General features: G+C 41.7%; 1 protein-coding gene across 1 annotated transcript in view; it reads right to left on the bottom strand.

Annotated features, from left to right (window-relative positions):
- Positions 1-221: 221 nt before the first annotated feature.
- The window catches only part of LVRN (laeverin), a 67346-nt gene continuing 47925 nt past the window's right edge, over positions 222-19642 (bottom strand). The window contains exons 15-20 of the mRNA XM_073344753.1: positions 17899-17993; positions 17057-17164; positions 12845-13015; positions 10084-10224; positions 7997-8072; positions 222-2138 (exon numbers count right to left, since the gene is read on the bottom strand). Coding sequence (XP_073200854.1) covers positions 1992-2138; positions 7997-8072; positions 10084-10224; positions 12845-13015; positions 17057-17164; positions 17899-17993 — 738 coding nt within the window. The 3' untranslated portion in view covers positions 222-1991. The remainder of the gene's footprint in view (positions 2139-7996; positions 8073-10083; positions 10225-12844; positions 13016-17056; positions 17165-17898; positions 17994-19642) is intronic.

Genomic DNA, 19642 nt, shown 5'->3' with positions numbered 1-19642 from the left:
GAGTGGCTGCCAACATTAGGCACCAAGTAATTCTGGGTTTCTTCCTGCTATTTAGTCGCAGGCTTGAAAAGAGACATACAATATGGCATACACTCTAGGAAAATCAATCACTATATTGTTGCTGTAAGGATATAAAGGGTATGTTATTAAAGAAGCACACAATTAATCACACAATTAATTGATTTTGAAATATTTTCTTATTTACAATTGCTTTTGTAAATATTTACAGATTGGTGATTAAATTATTAACATATTTTTATTCAGGAAAAAACCTGACATTTCTGTAAACAAGAAAAGGGGAGAATGGTTACAGATAGCTGAGAAAGACAATGGTTTGGATAGGCTGGGTGCTGAAAGTTAGGTATATAAATCCTGCAGTGAGATTGTGTAGAGCTGTGCCCACCTGGGGTAGCCTAGGTGTCATTCCATTCCTTTCCACCTCGCACCAATCCTGCAGGGGGACAAATCAGTCATGCATCTACCTGAAGAAGCTCTAAGTCATGCTAGCAGGGAGCAGCTCCTTTGCGATCCATGATCAGTGGAACATATTGCATTCCGCCCCCAAACTCTCCCCATCCTGGAATGGGTGCTGGGGAGACCAGGAGTGTCTAGCATAGAGCTGGCTACATCATCAGATATGTCCCTTGTGCTGACAGAATTCTCCAGTACTGCCTAAAGGCAGCTTTAATTATACTTTGCACCATTGGAGAGGTGCAGAGGAGACTAAGTGTGTAACTACCCTTTGACCTGGGGTGTGATTCCAAGCTCCAGGAGACACTCCTGCACTAGTTCTGATCAAGCGGGTGTGCTAAAAATAGAGTGTAGCCACAGCCATAGGAGCAGTGGGAGGGGCTACCCACCCGGCGTACGTACCCATCCAAGACCATAGGCACGTACTCAGGGTGGCCAGCCTTTCCTGCTGCCCGTGCTGCCACAGCTACATGTTTCTTCAGGCTGGGAATCGCACCCCCAGCTCCAAGTTTAGACATACCCTTAGTTGGGGCTAAGGATGTGGCTGTCGGCGTCCTCGTATGCGCACTGGGAACCCAACAAAGAATTTTCCACATTGAAAACTCTGATTTTGAAATCCTGGATATTGCTCTGTTTTGTGCTCTTTATTTCCTTTATAACACTGCCTGTTACTTCCTCACTGGGTTTCCCTAAGGTAATGTAATATTACTTTCTTTGTTTATTGGGGTAGTGGTGCAACTTCATTTTTTCATAATTTGTTAACTGTGCAAATAAACAAACCCACAAACTAATACACTTTAACCAAAAGCTAATAGACTTGCTTTAATACTAATGGCCTGAGTTTTATTTGGCTGTCAGTCATCTCCATTAAGCCTAATAATAGGCAGGAAGAAAGTAAAACTTCTACAAATTCTCTAATGAAATTTAGTGTAGATGAAAAAGCACTCAATATATAAAAACGTAAGCTTTGGATTCCTGTAGTGCCTTCCCTCTGAGGATCAAGAGGCACTTCACAAACAAACATTCAAGAGTTAAAGTTCCATAACGCTGCTCTAACTTACATATTATCGTCCCCATTCCCTTTTCACAAATACAAAAACTGAGGCTCAGTGTGATTAAACGACTTGCCTAAAGGTCACACAGCAAGCCAGTGTCAGAACAGAGAATAAAACCCAAGTCTTCTAACTTCAAGTCCTGTGTTTTAACCACAGGGCTGATTCCCCAAAAGTGCTGACATATTTTAAAAATGTTTCTGCAGATTTTTCTTGACTTTATTTAAGAATAAGTCTCTCAAGCATCACTGTCCAGGGAAATAAGATAGATGTAATATGCAGATAGTTTTCTTGCATGTTTTCTGTAGAATTTTATCCTTCCATTGTGAATCAGGTTGGTTTGTGGTTAGAATCTTTGGTTTCGAATATAAATCATGTGCTTCATTTCTTTATTAAATCATAAAATAGTATAAAAATGCTAGCAAGCTATATTCTAATAGAATATATGTGAGAAACAGATTTCAGAAGTCAGTCATCTATATTTTTCCGTAACCAATCAGTAAATCTGGCTATGAGTTTTCTCCTTTCCTTATTTGCAAACTTTGCAAACTGCAATGTTTCAGTAGTAGCAGTCCGTAGATCCTCGTCCAGTGTAGTATTGTAAAAAAGCTGCAACTAAAAAAATATAGATACATAAAGTTAGTCTACAGAGTACTTTGAGTTGAAAAATTGAATGCACTTTCGACAGATGTCTTATAACTGTCTAGATAAGAGCTTGTTTTTTACATTTAGGGTTTAAATTTACATTTAAAGGTACAATACTGATCTCACTGAAATCAATGGGAGTTTTGCATTTGACATCAATGGAGCCAGAATTTGACACTTAAAACTTTAGCTTAGGAAGGTGCTTGCTCTGCAAAGCTCCTATACTGTGGCTTAAATGTTCAAAAGTGATTTTGGGGTCCCAGATTGGGATACCTTAAAGGGGATGATTTTCAGAGTGGGAGTGCCCTGCACTGCTGAAAATTGAGCCCCTTAAAGATGAAAGCAGGAACTCTGCATCTGCGGAGCTTTGAGGCTTCACTGGCCTGGCACCTTTTCTTTTTCAAAGTAGTTCACACTTACAGTTACAGACAGCAGAATTCTGGGGTGAGATTCTGTGCTGTGCCTCTTAGAGGCATAGCATAGAACATAGCCCAGGAGGAAGGGGGTTAAGATGGCTTTAAAGCACTTTTATGCCCTCCTGGTCTTGGGTAAATCTGAGGGCTGGAGAGGCACCCAGTGTAACTTATAGGCTTGCCAAAAAAGGCATGACTTTACTGCAGGATTAATGCATGTTAGCTATCCTGTTGTAAAATCCTAGCACAGACAAGGTGCTGTAGTCTTACCACTAGGTAAACTTGGTGAAGTCCACCAGAGGCAGGGGCGTAGTGTTGATCTTGCCTAGCTCCTCATGGTAAAAATGTCAGTGCCTTGTCCCCACTAGGATTTTACAGTGGGATAGCTAAAGAGCATTAGTCATCCTGCTGTAAACCCCCCCCACCACCACCACCACCCAGCTTTGTTGCAGAAAAGACATAGCCTAAGTCAGTGTTTCTCAAATGTGGCCACCAGGGGCTTTTCTTGCAGCCACAGCTTCCTGGACAGTGATTGGGGGGGAGCAGCAACCCCTCCCCAGGGGCCACCAGCAGTGGTTGGGCCCCGCCCCCCTCTGGAGACACACAAGCTGGAAGAGCAGGCAGTCAGTGAGTTCTCCATGTTCCTGAGGATAGTGGAGTTGGGCTTCAGCCCTGGGGTGGCAGACAGCAGGCTCAAGCTGTGGGACTTGAGGCTCTGTCCCCTGGATGTGGGGCTTTGGACTCTGTTCCCTGGCTGCACAGTGGCGGGCTCTGGCCCTGAGCTCACCCCCCTCCCCCATTACCTCTGGCCCCAGCTGCCTCCTCCAGTGCCCCATTGCCTCTGTAGCCACCTCCCCATCCAGGGCTTACTTTGTCCCCGGGCTTGCTGGGGCTGAGTAAGTCTGCTGTGAAAAGTGATATTAACAAACATACAAATATCACTTTTCAGAGCAGACTTACTTATAGCTAGCAAGTCTTTAAAAAAAAAAAAAAAAAAGACAAGCATGTTCAAAGGACCTTATTTGTGTTTCTATTCTGTTTAGGTCCAGTAAAGAACAGACAGCTGTACATTATTTTTATTACCGAGTCTGCAAAAAAAAACAACCCACATAGATAAATCACAATGCTTTGGACATGAATATGTGCATATTTATTTGTTTTTCCTAAAGTATTTTAGGAAAAATTGTCAGAGCAGCCAGCGACCAGCAAGAGTTGGTGGCCGCATTTTGAGGCCACCAAAAATTTGTTGTAAGAACACCTGGCCTAAGTTATGGTAGCCTCCAAGGGCTGCCCTTTGGGCCACACACTGCCCCCCAAACTCCTCCCTGGTGCAGGCTGTAGTCTCATCCCTCACATGCCCTTTTCAGCCCAACATGCCCTCTACAGTATGGTTTGTGAGAGGATCCTCGGAAACAGCTTTATGGCTGTCTTCACAGTGCTTGCTCTGGGGGAAATCTGCCCCCATGCTGGAACCAGAACTTTCAGGGTATGTCTACACTGCATCTGGGAGCGAGCCTCCCAGCATGGATAGACAGACCTTTATGCTAGCTCAGCTTGAGCTAATGCTCTAAAAATAGCAGTGTGGACATTGCAGTTTGGAGTCCTTGGGTCTGAGCTCGGGTCTCCACTGAAGCCGCAACATCCACACTGCTATTTTTAGCTACCTCCAGACAATTTTGTAGTGCAAGTCTGTCTACCTGGGCTGGGAGGCATGCTCCCAGCTGCAGTGTAGACATGTCTTTGGGGTCCCCTTCACACCACACCACCACTTCTCAGCATGAAGGAGCCAGAGCAAGGAGCTCTACACAGATGTATAAAATTTTAGACATCAGCTTTTGATGAATAATTGCTCCCAGGGTACAACTAGAAACAGCTATGATTAATAACTTGGGTTGTTTTTTTCAGACTAGCCTATGCACAAGTTCTATGGACATCTACCTAAAGAGTGACAGAAATGTTGCAAAAGGGGGGGGGGGGCATTTGTAGGCTAGAAAGATCTGAAAAGGCTTTAGTCTGCAGCCATGAATGTAAGATGGAGTCAATTTCTTTGAACTCCTAATTTCCTGAATGGATTTACTTGTACATTTCTGGAAAATACAATCTTTACTCTATGAGTTTGTCCACTCTAGGATTTTTTCCTGGAATAATTTCCTACCATTACAGAAGCTCCACTGGCGGCAGTAACACGGGCCGCACAATCCTAGATTCGGCTTCTGGCAGCCACTGACACTTTAACCATCGTGTCATCTCAGCCTGTTCACAGCAGCTCTACACAACATGTTGTTAAAAATAGCAGCAGCTACTAGTGCCCTGACTACACAATTTAGAGTGACCAGACGTCTTGATGTTAGGGGATTTGTCTTATATAGGCAACTATACCCCTTGAAAAAAAAAAGTCCTGATTTTTGACACTTGCTGTCTGGTCACCCTATCACAATTGCTCCCAGAATTGTTCCTACCAACCGAGCTGCACTGGTGTTAGCATTGGTGGAAATTTTGGGGGAATCCTACAGTAGACAAGGATTGGGAGTAAATGCTGTCATTTTTGTAATAATCAATATTTGTTTTTATGCCTAACAAAAGTTTTAACTGAAAAGCTAACTGCAATGTTAAAATTCCTCCGTAGTGAAATCGTATTGTCTGTACAGGTAAATACATTATAGGGGAGGTTCCTAGTGCCACCTGTTAAAAAAGGTTCCCTGTGTCTGTTTTCAGTTGCTTACAACTTGGTAAAACTTGAACAGTTTAGGCTGAAAATTTCCATGTTCTGAGTCTGCCTCAGACTGAATTATTTGGAAAATTTCGTCCAAAATCATTTCGCCATTTCAAAGAACGAGGTTAGGAAAAAATACATTATTTTGCCCATGTTAAAAATTTCTAGCAACCTTTTTTTGAACAGTTCTAGTGCCCTCATGCTTTGGAGCAGGGACTTGAAATTTGGCAGAGGGGTCTTTGTATCAGGGATGTGCCTTTTGCTGTCCCCATGAAAATCCACTTAGATAAGGCCAAGTTATAAGCCTTTAGGGGAGGAGGGAATCAGTTGGCATTTGCTCAGTAGATACTACTTTGATTATAACAGTTAACTCTCCAAATATTTCATCCTCATTGAGCCTGCTCGAGCCTCTCACAGCTCCTACCTGTAACCAAACTGAGCATGTGCCATCCCACAGAGTTAATGAGCATGCTCCAGCCCAGGGCTACAGGGGCCAAGCTGACCTTTCCCTCTAATGATCAGGTACTACAACTGAGAGCAGGGAACCTCTCTCTCTTTTAAAAAAGGAGTAATTGTGGCACCTTAGAGACTAACCAATTTATTTGAGCATAAGCTTTCGTGAGCTACAGCTCACTTCATCGGATGCATTCAGTGGAAAATACAGTGGGGAGATTTATATACGCAGAGAACATGAAACAATGGGTGTTACCATACACACTGTAAGGAGAGTGATCACTTAAGATGAGCTAATACCAGCAGGAGAGCAGGGCGGGGGAAACTTTTGTAGTGATAATTAAGGTGGGCCATTTCCAGCAGTTGACAAGAACGTCTGAGGAACAGTGTGTGTGTGGGGGGGGGGGCGAGGGGAATAAACATGGAGAAATAGTTTTACTTTGTGTAATGACCCATCCCAGTCTCTATTCACGCCTAAGTTAATTGTATCCAGTTTGCAAATTAATTCCAATTCAGCAGACTCTCATTGCACAACAGAACCACTAACCCAGGAACCTATCCTTGCAACAAAGCCCGTTGCCAACTGTGTCCACATATCTATTCAGGGGACACCATCATAGGGCCTAATCACATCAGCCGCACTATCAGAGGCTTGTTCACCTGCACATCCACCAATGTGATATATGCCATTGTGTGCCAGCAATGCCCCTCTGCCATGTACATTGGTAAAACTGGACAATCTCTACGCAAAAGAATAAATGGACACAAATCAGACGTCAAGAATTAGAACATTCAAAAACCAGTCGGAGAACACTTCAATCTCTCTGGTCACTCGATTAGAGATCTAAAAGTGACCATTCTTCAACAAAAAAACTTCAGAAACAGACTCCAACGAGAGACTGCTGAATTGGACTTAATTTGCAACCTGGATACAATTAACTTAGGCTTGAATAGAGACTGGGAGTGGATGGGTCATTACACAAAGTAAAACTATTTCCCCATGTTTACCCCCCCCCCCACTGTTCATCAGACGTTATCAACTGCTGGAAATGGCCCACCTTGATTATCACTAAAAAAGGTTCCCCGCCCCCCCTCCGCCCCCGCTCTCCTGCTGGTATTAGCTCATCTTAAGTGATCACTCTCCTTACAATGTGTATAAAAACACCCATTGTTTCATGTTCACTGTGTATATAAATCTCCCTACTGTATTTTCCACTGAATGCATCCGATGAAGTGAGCTGTAGCTCACGAAAGGTTATGCTCAAATAAATTTGTTAGTCTCTAAGGTGCCACAAGTACTCCTTTTTGCGAATACAGACTAACATGACTGCTACTCTGAAACCTGTCTCTCTTTTGGTATCAATGGACCTCCACTGGGCCCAGGAAGCCATCTTATCCAAATGCACAGGGGACAAAACCCAGACCCAAGGAATGAAAGGGAGTAGACTGGCACAAGGAGTCTGGTGAGACTGGGACTGGAATAGGAAAAGAAACTGTGATTGGGAATTGGTGGGGGGCCTGGAAGTTGTTGGACAAAGGGACTGGGTCTAGGAGCTGGAAGAGGCAAGGACAGGTTGGATGGGGAGCCTGGGAGCCCAGGGGAGGATGCTGTGATTGGTTGGGCAATGAGACTGGGAGCTGGAGATTGGTTAGGCAGGGAGGCTAGGATTGGAAGCTGGGGGGTGGGCAGGGGAGCAAGGCAAGGAGACTGGGACTGGGGGCCAGAGGGAGGAATGTTGGCGGGTTAAATCTGGGCTTTTGGTGCTTCCTTGAGAAGCTGATATGAAGGAAGAGGATGGGGACAAGGGTTCCCATGACAGTTGCCTCCTGATGAGGATGATGTCTCACTGAGTAAGAGCATGGGGCTGGGTGCAGGGGAGAGAACTTGGAGCTGGGGACATGGCAATATGGGGGGAAAGCACAGGGCTGGGTGTGGGGCAGCAGGAGGGGTCCGTGTGTAGAGCTAGGTGCACGGGGGAGAAACAGGTCTGCGTGAAGAGAAAGTGGGGGATTTGGTCTGGGTACATGGCATGGGAGGGAGAGCTCTGTGCCCCATCCTTAGGAAAATTCTGGTTGCACCCCTATCTCTATGTCTCAACAAAAACCACAATGAGTTTCCATATATTTATTCAATACAATTCATGTTTTCCATTTCTTTTTAAGAAATATGTAATTTTAAAAAATACTATTTACAAATTGACAGCAAGATTTAAATTAGTTATTTATCCAATGGCATATAAGTAACTTACCTCTTGGATCTGTAAATCTGTATTGACAAAGTTTTCCATAATTCTCAATAATCTCTGTAGTATTCCATTCCCATGCCTATAAAGTAATATAAATATCAGTCAGGAAGAGAAGCATTTTGATAATATGTTGGTAAATATGCCATCAGCCTGAGTTCCTCTTCTGCAAGCATATTCGCCAAGCCTAATCTATTATTATGTTGAAACTTTGAAACTGAAATTTAGTAGTCTGAGTTCTCTCCTCCCCGCCATTATTTAAAGAAATATTCTCAGAGTTTAAATTTGTGAGGCAAATATTTATGCTGGATGCAGAGTGCAGTTTACAAATAATTTTCCTTTCTGTAAAAGATTTGCTCTCACTCTAGGGTAAATAGACAGGAATCATCTGACTTTTCTAATCGGGTAAACTCTGCCATTTATACACAGCTAAAAATCATAATCAAGTTAGAAGAGACTAGAATAATATGCTCATCCATTGTCAGTCACATGCAAATAATCAGGTGCAAGAGTTTGAAGGAGGAAGAGAAATACCAGTGTATTGAATCAGAGCCATGGCATATTATGATATAAAAGATACTAGGGACTATATCCAGCCCTGGAGTAAGCAAGGTTAAATAATCATTTAATTCAATGGGAGTTATGCCCCTTTCATCATTTGCCCTAGTAGGATTAAAATGTAGTTTCAGATATCTCAGTATATTCCTATTGGCAGGGTTTTCATTTGAAAGTGGGGGACCAGATTCACAACAGATTTCACATCAGTATAATTGTGCAGTGATCCACAGTGGCACAAAAATTCTGCCAGGGGACAGGTGGTGGTGGCAAAAGATGCCACAACTGGCCCTACACTGGGTTATCGTTAGGGACTAAGTTATGTTGCACACACGCAAGATCAAATGACTGCTCTACGTTATACCACAGTAATGGTCCTCTTGGGACCATTCTGCCAGCCAAGGGATAGCAGGAGTGCAAAAGGATACAACCACATCCCATCCCACTTTTGTTCCACCTCCTGTGCTGGGGGGGCTAGTAGCACATGGTGTAAATGAGGCTATCCCAGCTTTATGCCATGCAGGACTCCCCTATGCAAGCATCTAACATTTCCAAATAAGAATGCATTTTCCTACTATATAAAAGCTGACTGCATGTTTGCCATACAATTTGTCCCAGGCTTTACTCGGTAAAGAGGCTGAACTGGAAAGTTTCATATTTATATACAGGAAGCCTGTATTGTCTTAAACCATTATATTGATAGCCTTGATAAACTCATGATGGATAAAACGAAAGAGCAATAGCATTTTCCATCTGAAAGTTTGGATGCCCATCTGATCCAAAAGCGTTCCTGCCCACTCACCCTTCCCCCCACCATGTCTGACCACTCTTTAAACCTCCTCTGTTCATTCTCCTTGCTTCCGGAATCATACTACACATATACCAATCCTTCCTTTTTAATCTGCCCCCAACATCTCATTCATAGATGACCAGCCATTCTCCTGCCACAACATTTGGACCATACCCTTTCCTACTCTTACCAATGAGTTATAGGATCCAACTATCTTCCAGTGCTTCCAATTTAAATATTTGTGCTGTATGGAGTGTATGGAACTCTGGAGTATACCAGTTTGCATGCTATTTAACAAACAGTAAACCCTCACATTTTTTAAATGTTTTTCGCCACAAAGCACTTTAAAAGGTAGCACTATGAGTCAGATTTTTAAATGCTCACCATCTTACAGTTGGGGCCAGATTTTCAGAAAAGCTCAGCTCCCATTTAGTCACCAAAATAGGGTCCAGATTTTTCAAAGCGGGTCAGCACCCCTTAGCTCCCATTGAAACATTTACGGGGACACAAGCATACTTCTGTTGAGCTCTTCCAGGCACTTATTTTGGTGCCCTAATGAAAACTGAGCCCTTCTGATAATTCTATCCTTTCTATGTAGGAATCACTTAGACCACCATGGAAATGCAGGCACTTCTGGAGTAGAACATCTGCAATTGGGCTCTACAGCTCAAACTTAAGGTAGAGAAGAGAGTCAGAGAAACAACTGTAGAAATAAAGATGAATTACATCATTTGGTTGCTCACCATACCTTTCATTTAAAAGTAGCCAATTTTCTGTTACAAATTCCCAAGCTATGCGTTGGCCAATCTCAGTAGATGCCACATTTGAAATGATTATGGCCGTATTATTAGAAGACAATAATGAATTGTTGAGTGAGTACTGCAAATATCTGTTGGAAAAATACATTGAAAATATAACTATTTAGAATACAAACATTGACCTTATGAGCTGCCTGTATCATTAGAGTATCATGTTTAATATAGCAGAGTAGCAGCTGTGTTAGTCTGTATCTGCAAAAAGAAAAGGAGTACTTGTGGCACCTTAGAGACTAACCAATTTATTTGAGCGTAAGCTTTCGTGAGCTACAGCTCACTTCATCGGATGCATGCAGTAGAAAATACAGTGGGGAGATTTATATACACAGAGAACACGAAACAATGGGTGTTACCATACACACTGTAAGGAGAGTGATCAGGAAAGGTGAGCTATTACCAGCAGGAGAGCGGGGGGCTACAAAAGGGTTCCTCCCCTCCCCGCTCTCCTGCTGGTAATAGCTCACCTTTCCTGATCACTCTCCTTACAGTGTGTATGGTAACACCCATTGTTTCGTGTTCTCTGTGTATATATATCTCCCCACTGTATTTTCCACTGAATGCATCCGATGAAGTGAGCTGTAGCTCACGAAAGCTTACGCTCAAATAAATTGGTTAGTCTCTAAGGTGCCACAAGTCCTCCTTTTCTTTTTATGTTTAATATAAACATTAACCATTCATTACTTACTGGGTTTACGTTCTCAATGTAGAAAAAGCATTTCACAGAGTATGGGCATATTCATTTTCCTTATGTTTGCACTACTCAGAAAATGTTAGGGGCAAATTATCCCTTCCACAGAAAAAAAATCCATAGATTCTTAGTTTCTATGGACTCATCCTGTCAGGAGCAAGGTTGCGGTTTGCCCTGCTGCAGAGTGAGCAGGAAGCAGGACCCTTCATGCCACAATGGCGTATGTCAAGATAGAATCATAGAATCATAGAATATCAGGGTTGGAAGGGACCCCAGAAGGTCATCTAGTCCAACCCCCTGCTCAAAGCAGGACCAATTCCCAGTTAAATAATCCCAGCCAGGGCTTTGTCAAGCCTGACCTTAAAAACCTCTAAGGAAGGAGATTCTACCACCTCCCTAGGTAACACATTCCAGTGTTTCACCACCCTCTTAGTGAAAAATAGAGATAACAGAAATGCCACAGATCTCCTGGGTAAGTCCCTAGTGCCTAAGGAATGCTTCCCACCCTCCAGAGCAACATGGCTGCCAAAAAGAAAAGGAATACTTGTGGCACCTTAGAGACTAACCAATTTATTTGAGCATGAGCTTTCGTGAGCTACAGCTCACTTCATCGGATGCATACCGTGGAAACTGCAGCAGATATTATATACACACAGAGATCATGAAACAATACCTCCTCCCACCCACTGTCCTGCTGGTAATAGCTTATCTAAAGTGATCATCAAGTTGGGCCATTTCCAGCACAAATCCAGGTTTTCTCACCCTCCACCCCCCTACACACAAACTCACTCTCCTGCTGGTAATAGCCCATCCAAAGTGACAACTCTCTTCACAATGTGCATGATAATCAAGGTGGGCCATTTCCTGCACAAATCCAGGTTCTCTCACCCCCTCATCCCCCTCCAAAAACCACACACACAAACTCACTCTCCTGCTGGTAATAGCTCATCCAAAGTGACCACTCTCCCTACAATGTGCATGGTAATCAAGGTGGGCCATGTCCAGCACAAATCCAGGCTCTCTCACACACCCCCTTCCCCCCCCCCCCCCCCGGGACACACACACACACACACACACACAAACTCACTCTCCTGCTGGCAATAGCTCATCCAAACTGACCACTCTCCAAGTTTAAATCCAAGTTTAACCAGAACGTCTGGGGGCTGCCAAAGGAGCTGTGTTCTCAGAGGCTCCCCACTGGTAGTTGCCACATGCATAAGGCAGGTGCAGGTCACCTAAATTTTCTCTGGCTGAGCAACAGAGACAGGATTGTTAACTAATTTCTAATTGTAGAATATTTACTGTTTGCGAGACAGAACGAGCCCATCTTGACTTTCCTCTTCCTAAGTGACTTTGCAGACTGCCATTTGGAAAAACGCATTGGATTCTCACTCTCTCAGGCAAAGGGAGGAGAGGGCCATCAGGGAGCCAGGGGAAGTTCCCGGAACTGGTTAGAGCTGGTAAGGACAAGCTCTAACTTATAAAAAGTGCCATAAGGTCCTTAAATGACCACAGAACAATGGAGCATCAGCATAGCAGTGCTCTGCTCTATCATGTCTTTTCTGTTCCCACCCTCGCCCTCGATATACTCCTTCCATCTCCTGACATGCCCCCCATGGCGGAGGAGTGGCTGCCACAGGAGGCAGCTATGCTGCCTCTGCAAGCTTTATACCAATGGAGTTTACCCCAATAAGAGAGAGATGCTCTGCTTGCCTGTCTATCTTGTGCTTCTCAGTGGTGCAAAGTGGACATAAACAATCATAGAATCCAGCTTCGCTATATTTTTACTTATAAGCTAAGCAGATTTTCTTTGAAGCCATTGAGAAATGATAATTATAGTAATTATGGACTCAATAATGCAATGTTTATAAAGCTATTTTTAGGAGTAGGACTGCACTTTAAACAATGGATAACTTATTATTGAATTAATATCTATTTTTACCCTTAACCAAGAAATTAATGATTTACTGTTAAATACATTAAAAATATGATTTGAGCAAAGTCACCTGTAAAGCAACCAGGACTCTCTGGTGCAACTCATGGCAAAGAGCATTATATCCTTATCTATTTCTTTGGAATTATTATGATTAAACATTTTCCATGCAAAGTCCCATTCTTTATCACTTCCCATTGCAACACCATAACAACAGATTGTTCTTTTAATAGTAAAGGGAATCCTGTAAAATAGAATAATAGTTGTTGACATCATATTGCTATAAAATGAAAACAAGCAGCTAAAATATGGCAGAAAATTATATATTATGTTCACCAATTACAATATAAAATAATCACAAAAGAGCACTAAACACAGAACAAAAATCTGAAAAGCAACTAGATTTGAGGACTGCATTTTTACATTTATTATTCAAGCATTACCACAACAGAGATGCTTGAAGGTGAACTGAATAGCTTTTTTAATATGGCTGGGCAAACAGTTCATATTAGCCAACATAATTAACATCCTTGTGTCACATCACAATATGGTGATATCACATCCTAATGTGATGACATTTGCATGAAAACACCACCCAAAAGGCCTTTCTGAGAAGGGCCTATCCCAGCAGTGCAGGTGATAGGAAAACACTATCCATTTCAAGAAGAGAGCCATATGTTTTGAGAATGCAAGATGAAGAAAGAGAATGGTTGCCTCTCCATGCAGCAGATTGTCTCCCACTACTCACACTTCAGAGGATGGTACCTACAAAGTGATGTATTTTGCAACAAAACCCAAATCCAAAATACCTTCAGGCTCGTCTACTGCTACATTTTACATGCTGAGCCCAGAGTGAAAATATTTGTTTCTTCTGCAACAGTCAAAAGTGTCATTAACACTAAAACAGCACAGGGTGCTAAATCTTCTTGTTGTTAGCAATATTAACTATTCTACTGAAATAATAACATATCATACATGTGAAGATCTCTATGCACTTTACAAACATTTTATATCAACTGGATTTTTTGGTTGATTCCCTATGGCAGGAAGGGACCCACTGCTATAAGACTCTGAACGTTCTATTTTCCTAATGTCTCTGTATTAACTTACCATTACTTTACTTACCATTAAAACTAGCATAGGCTTTTTAAAATTTCATTGCCTTGTTCTAAAAGAATAGGGCAAAACAGAAAAAAGGAACACCATGGACAGGAAAATAACTGAGGAGAAACAATGGGGCAGGAAACCTAGTTCTGGCATGATAGAGTTATATCATTTTGTTTTACACAGCTCCATGGCTTTGCACCTCAACCATTCTGAAAATGCAGGGGGAGAGGGGAGTCTATCTAAAGCACTATACACATGTGCAACACACAGCTCTGTAGAGCTGTCGTGTGACACAGTTTCCCAATGCCACAGGGAATAGGTTAGGCCCATATTGCTCCCATGAGTAAAAGGAAGAAAAACCTGGAAGATATTGGCTGGTGGGTGTGGGAAAAGGGGAGCAGGGGCTCCACAGCATGTTCTTTCCACAGATCCTATAAAAACCCATTACCCCAAGTCCACTTGATTGGAGCTTCATGGGTCAGGAGGAAGTGCGCCTAGGCAGTAAGTGCACCTAGGCAGTAACCATCGGGGGATGGTCGCTCTCCATAGCAATATCCCCTTTCAAGCCTGTGGGGATGTCACTATGGAAGATAATGACATTGTCAGCCTATGACAGAATGACTGCATTGTGAACTGTGCTGTCAGGAGGGAGAAAAGGAACTTGGGGGGTAGCATGAATGCACTGTTTCAGCACCCAAAAGGATTTCTCTGCAGATCTTGTGTCTGTTACAGGTTTGGTGTGTTTTCCAGTTCAGTGTGTAGAAAAATTGTGCCTCCCTATATATTGATCAATCTGTGGGGAAAAAAAATCCATGAACTGAAATGTAGGGAGCCTCCTTGCCCCATGCTATTTTTTCTCATTAAAAACTTAGTAGTGAACATATTTGAATCACTTATAGCTTCAGAATTGCACTTGTTTTTCAAATATAGATGGCAGCCATTCCTTAGTGAGGACTGGCCACGTGAAGTTTTAAAGACTAGTTGTTGTGTGAACTAACTGTATGCAAAGAAAGAATGGTCTTATTCATTATGAAATCAGAACAAGTATATTTTTTTCCATGTAACTCAAAAACAGAAACTCAAACTTCTGAAAAAGTGCAATTTTGGACTCAGACTAAGCATGGAAAGTTTCAGCCTGGAAGATGAATATTTCAAAAAAATTATGAATAAGACATTGATTTTGTTAGAGAGGTCATGGCAATCATGAATTTGAATAAAGTCTGTGAAATCTTGGCAATGGTTATTAAAACAGATTTGATTCCTCCCCCGCTTCCCCAACTGAGTAGCATTGTGACCTGATATATGGGTTGCAGTGCCACTAGGTTTGAGCCATCCAATTTTTGTCTCCATCTGTGAAGGGTTCAAGGGGCACCAGATTGCAGTGCCTGAAGTGGGGAGCCAGGACCAGCCCAGTGGGACAGGAGTTCCACTCCAGATTAAGGGTGGGGCAGGCTCACTCTACAACTTATCCCCAACCTTAGCCTCACCCTTATTAACAACAACAGTTGCTTTTGCTACTTAAAAGCTTTTGTGTAGGTGCATGTAGCAAGAAATAAATTACTGGTGATCCTCATCCTTCCATAATTTATTCCCCCCCCCCCACACCTCTGCTGTTAAATTTACTAAAAATGTCTGTGCCAAAATTGTAGCCTTAATTATGAACAACTGAAAATAGGAGATAATGATGAAAATCACCTTGCTTCCTTAACTGCAGTATTTACAGCTGACATTACACAATAATAAGAATATTCTATTTTGGATACTAAATAGTGATTAACATTTTAAAGCTTTTCAGTTTACCTTTAAAAGAAGTTTTATGAGTTCAGTCATTACAAAGCTACTAAGCCCCCCCCCAACTTTATTATAAATACTACAAGTTCAGCTGACTTAGCCATCGATTTTATGAACATAGATTCAAATAAGAGCCAACAACATTTTTGTTCACATTTAGTAACTATACTACAACAGGTAAAATAAAAATATAAAAAGGATAAGAATAATAAACAGAACATAGACTCACCGGTGCCAAAACTATCATAATTGCATAGAAAAACAAGAAAAGAGGGAGGAAAAGAGAAGTGAGAATTACAATATGCCATATGGGCTTTTCTTGCAATGGAATACTCTAACATGGTTTTGTTGACAAATATAGGCCATCTTTAGTTACATAAAAGTCCAACATGCACTTTTGATTTCAGTTTGTGAAATCCATTTAGGGTGCTTCTGGATATGTTCTAATTGTGGATTTATTTGTTTTTACCATATTATACAGCCTTAATAAAAACCTATCAAAATAAAACATTGTAACTGTCAAGCTCCCCCCACAACAATGCCATATGCAACTGTAAAATTTCCCACAGTGATGCTGTATGTCACAGTTTACACTACTGTTGAAGCTGTGAAAGTCATACGGTAACATATACAGTATATGCAATGTAACAAAGTTAATGTCTCTGTGGGAACCTGCTTTTTGAATTGCCTGCCTTTTTATTCATTTACATTTTCAACCTTAATGTTGTATAGGGCAATGGATGTCATGGCAGACTGGTACTTCTGCATTGCTTATTAAAATCCTGCGTCGAACCTTGGTCCTGCCAACAGCTGTCATGTGCTGCTTACACGCCCTCTTAGAGACTCATTGAAATCAAGGACACTTCAATTTAGAGTAACCTTTGCCTGATCAGGCCCTGGGTTTGTAATGGCTAAAAGCTATTTACAGTGAATAGTTGTTAAGTAGCACATATGAAATGATTTGATATGGGCAAGTGCCCACGTCACAAACCACCACCACAACTAGCAGTGTTTGGCTCAGCTAAAGATTAAATGGGTATAGACAATACCCAGAGGTTAGAATTGAGGCAAACTGAGAGAGTGCTGAGGATACTTCCACAGCCTTATCTGCACTTTGCCTCTTTGGTGCTTAGACAGAGTTCAATTTCCAGGGCCGTCAAACTGCATCCTTCATGAAAGTCAAGTTTACCTGAAAAAGCACTAAATATTATATCAATTTACGTTTTTACAATTTAGGTCTTACCAATCTGTATAGGAAGAAGAGAAGGAACCTCCGCTGCACAAGGAACCTCCCCTACACTACCTGCCCATGTAATGGCCTGTTAAATTTAAATCTGACTTACACATCCATATATACATATCTATAATATTACATTGTCATTCTTACTCATTGTCAGGGTTCTCCATCCACTTAGTGTAAAGTTCAGAAGATAGGTTTAAACAGTCTTGGAGACCCAGCCAACATGCTGTATTAATAAGTTTTTCCAAATAAATTCTTGAAGGGAAGTAAAAAAAGGACACATATTACACATTTTGCATTATCCCAATGAGTAATTTTTAACTATAACATAATTTTATCAAATGACATTACATCTCAGGAAGTCTTCTGCTAATAACAGCAGGTTCAATAATAAAAACATAACCAAATAGCAGTCTCAGAGATGGCACAGAGATGTTTGTAGGGATTAGCAAGGTTTAAATATATTCTAGTCCCACCATAAACCTATCTATCCATGTTCTTACACTGCACTTGCCACTGTGAGATCTGACCCTACTGCTATAACAGTCATGTCTCAGCAGAGATGTTAAGGATTCAGTGGCCATGCAAACTGAATTACCTTTAATCTTTAGAAGTCGTTCCTTTAGGTCAGGTCTGAGGTACAAAGGAGCAGGGGGACCTACTTGCCCTGCTAATAGCTATGGTGCAAAAGTTCTATGGATAAATCAGGGATATCATGCTCCAGGGTGTTAAATCACTATCATTCTCTAGTACTAAATTTACTAACCCCCTCCCCCAATCCTGATAACAAAACAGGCAGCCCATCTTGCTGCTGCTATTTCATTTAAAATTCACATATCATGCACATTTATGGTACTGCATTATTAATAATAATGTTTCAGTTACACTGAAATTAATTAAAATATTTCCTGTATACTCTTTTCAATTTGCATTATAGTCTTTATCAAATCAATTCACTTCAAATTTGAATTTTTTAAAAAAATACTTACTGATCAGAATAGTCATCTGCCAAAGCATCAACATTTTGACGAATAATACTTGCATAATAATGGTATATTGGCAACATTCTCTTTAACAGATATTTCTTTTAAAAGAAGAGAAAGAAAAATTACTTGCATTTAGATATATTGCTGTATGTTTCTCTACTTATTTATTTATTTTCGTCATTTTAAAATTGGAACTCTAGTACAGGTGCAAAATTTAAATAAAACATAAAAATTGGAATCAATGTCCAAAATACAAAATTCTCCCTGAACCACTCACATAGAGGTGTTCCCATTACAGCTCCCTTAGACCTGGAAGAAAAGATGAGTTTTGGAACTTGACATGAAGGTTAAGCTCAGACTCTGGAAGAACAACTAAGAAAGCAAGTCCCAGAGAAGGAGGATACTGGAAAAATTCCCTGCCTCCTCCATATTAAAAATTCAGCAAAGTACTAAATCACATTTTTCTTTAAGCATGTAATTTGACCCATTGAAGTCAATGGCACTACTCAAGTGCTTAAAGGTAAGCATATGCCTAAGTGCTTGCTGAATTGCGGATTAAATAAGGGAACTGTTAGCTCAATTTCCACAAATGATCTCACCTGGTTACCATACAGGGCGAGTGGCAGTCTGAAGTATTTTGTACCTAAACTATATAGGACATGACAGGTTACAAGAAACTGGAAGCCGTTACAAATCACAGGTGTAGTGTGTTCTCTAGAACCGAGCTTCTCAAACTTCTTTTTTCATGGACCACTTGAAAATTGCTGAGGGTCTCGGCAGACCACTTAATGATATTTCCAAATGTTGTTTGTACCGTTAGCTAACTACTGTAAAGCGCTTTGGATAAAAGCGCTATATTAAAAAAAAACCTTAAAAATAATTAATGGTTTTTTTGTTCTACAAATAAAAGCACATAACTCATATTTTAATATCAGTTAAAATATGAATAAAATATGCCATGCCTAATTAAGTGGGTGGCCCTTCACGCTCTTGTGTGCAGCTACCCAGGAGTGTACCCTAGAGGGAACTATCCACGGACCACCTGATGGAGCTCACAGACCACTAGTGGTTCATGGACCATAGTTTGAAAATCTCTGCTCATAGGCGCCAAGTTCTCCTGGCGCCAGTGGGTGCTCGTGCCCCTCCCTGCTCCCATTCCAACCTCTTCCCCAAAGTCCCCGCCCAAACTCCGCCCCCTCCCTGCCCCTATTGGACCCCTTCCCCAAATCCCCACCCTGGCCCAGCCTCTTCCCCGCCTCTTCCCCTAAGCGTGCCAAGTTCCCGCTCCTCCCGCCTCCCTTCCACAGCTTGTTTTGCGGTAGGAAGCCTGGGAGGAGAAGTGGGGATGCGGCATGCTCAGGGGAAGAGGCGGAGGTGAGCTGGGGGGGGAGTTTGGATGCTGGTGGGTGCAGAGCACCCACCAATTTTTCCTCGTGGATGCCCCCGCCCCAGAGCACCCACAGAGTCAGCGCCTAGGAGAAGCACTGCTTTGCAAGCGAACAGTTACATTCTATATGACTAGTGACAGCTGTTAGGCCCCCATTTTGTAAAAACTGGGGCATGTGCATGTACTTTTGACTGATTAATAGACAAATCAAATAATTAGCTTCCATTTCTTAAGAGAAAAAAAAAGGCTGAATAAAATTTCCCCAAAATTAATGTACCTTGTGTATCCTTAAACACTTATAAAGGATTTGTGGGATCCTGTCATTTAAATGGTCTAAAGCAGCGGTTCCCAAACTTGTTC

This window comes from Lepidochelys kempii, chromosome 5 (genome assembly GCF_965140265.1).
Source record: "Lepidochelys kempii isolate rLepKem1 chromosome 5, rLepKem1.hap2, whole genome shotgun sequence".
Lineage (NCBI taxonomy): Eukaryota > Metazoa > Chordata > Testudines > Cheloniidae > Lepidochelys > Lepidochelys kempii.
This window is presented reverse-complemented; position numbering and strand designations above follow the sequence as displayed.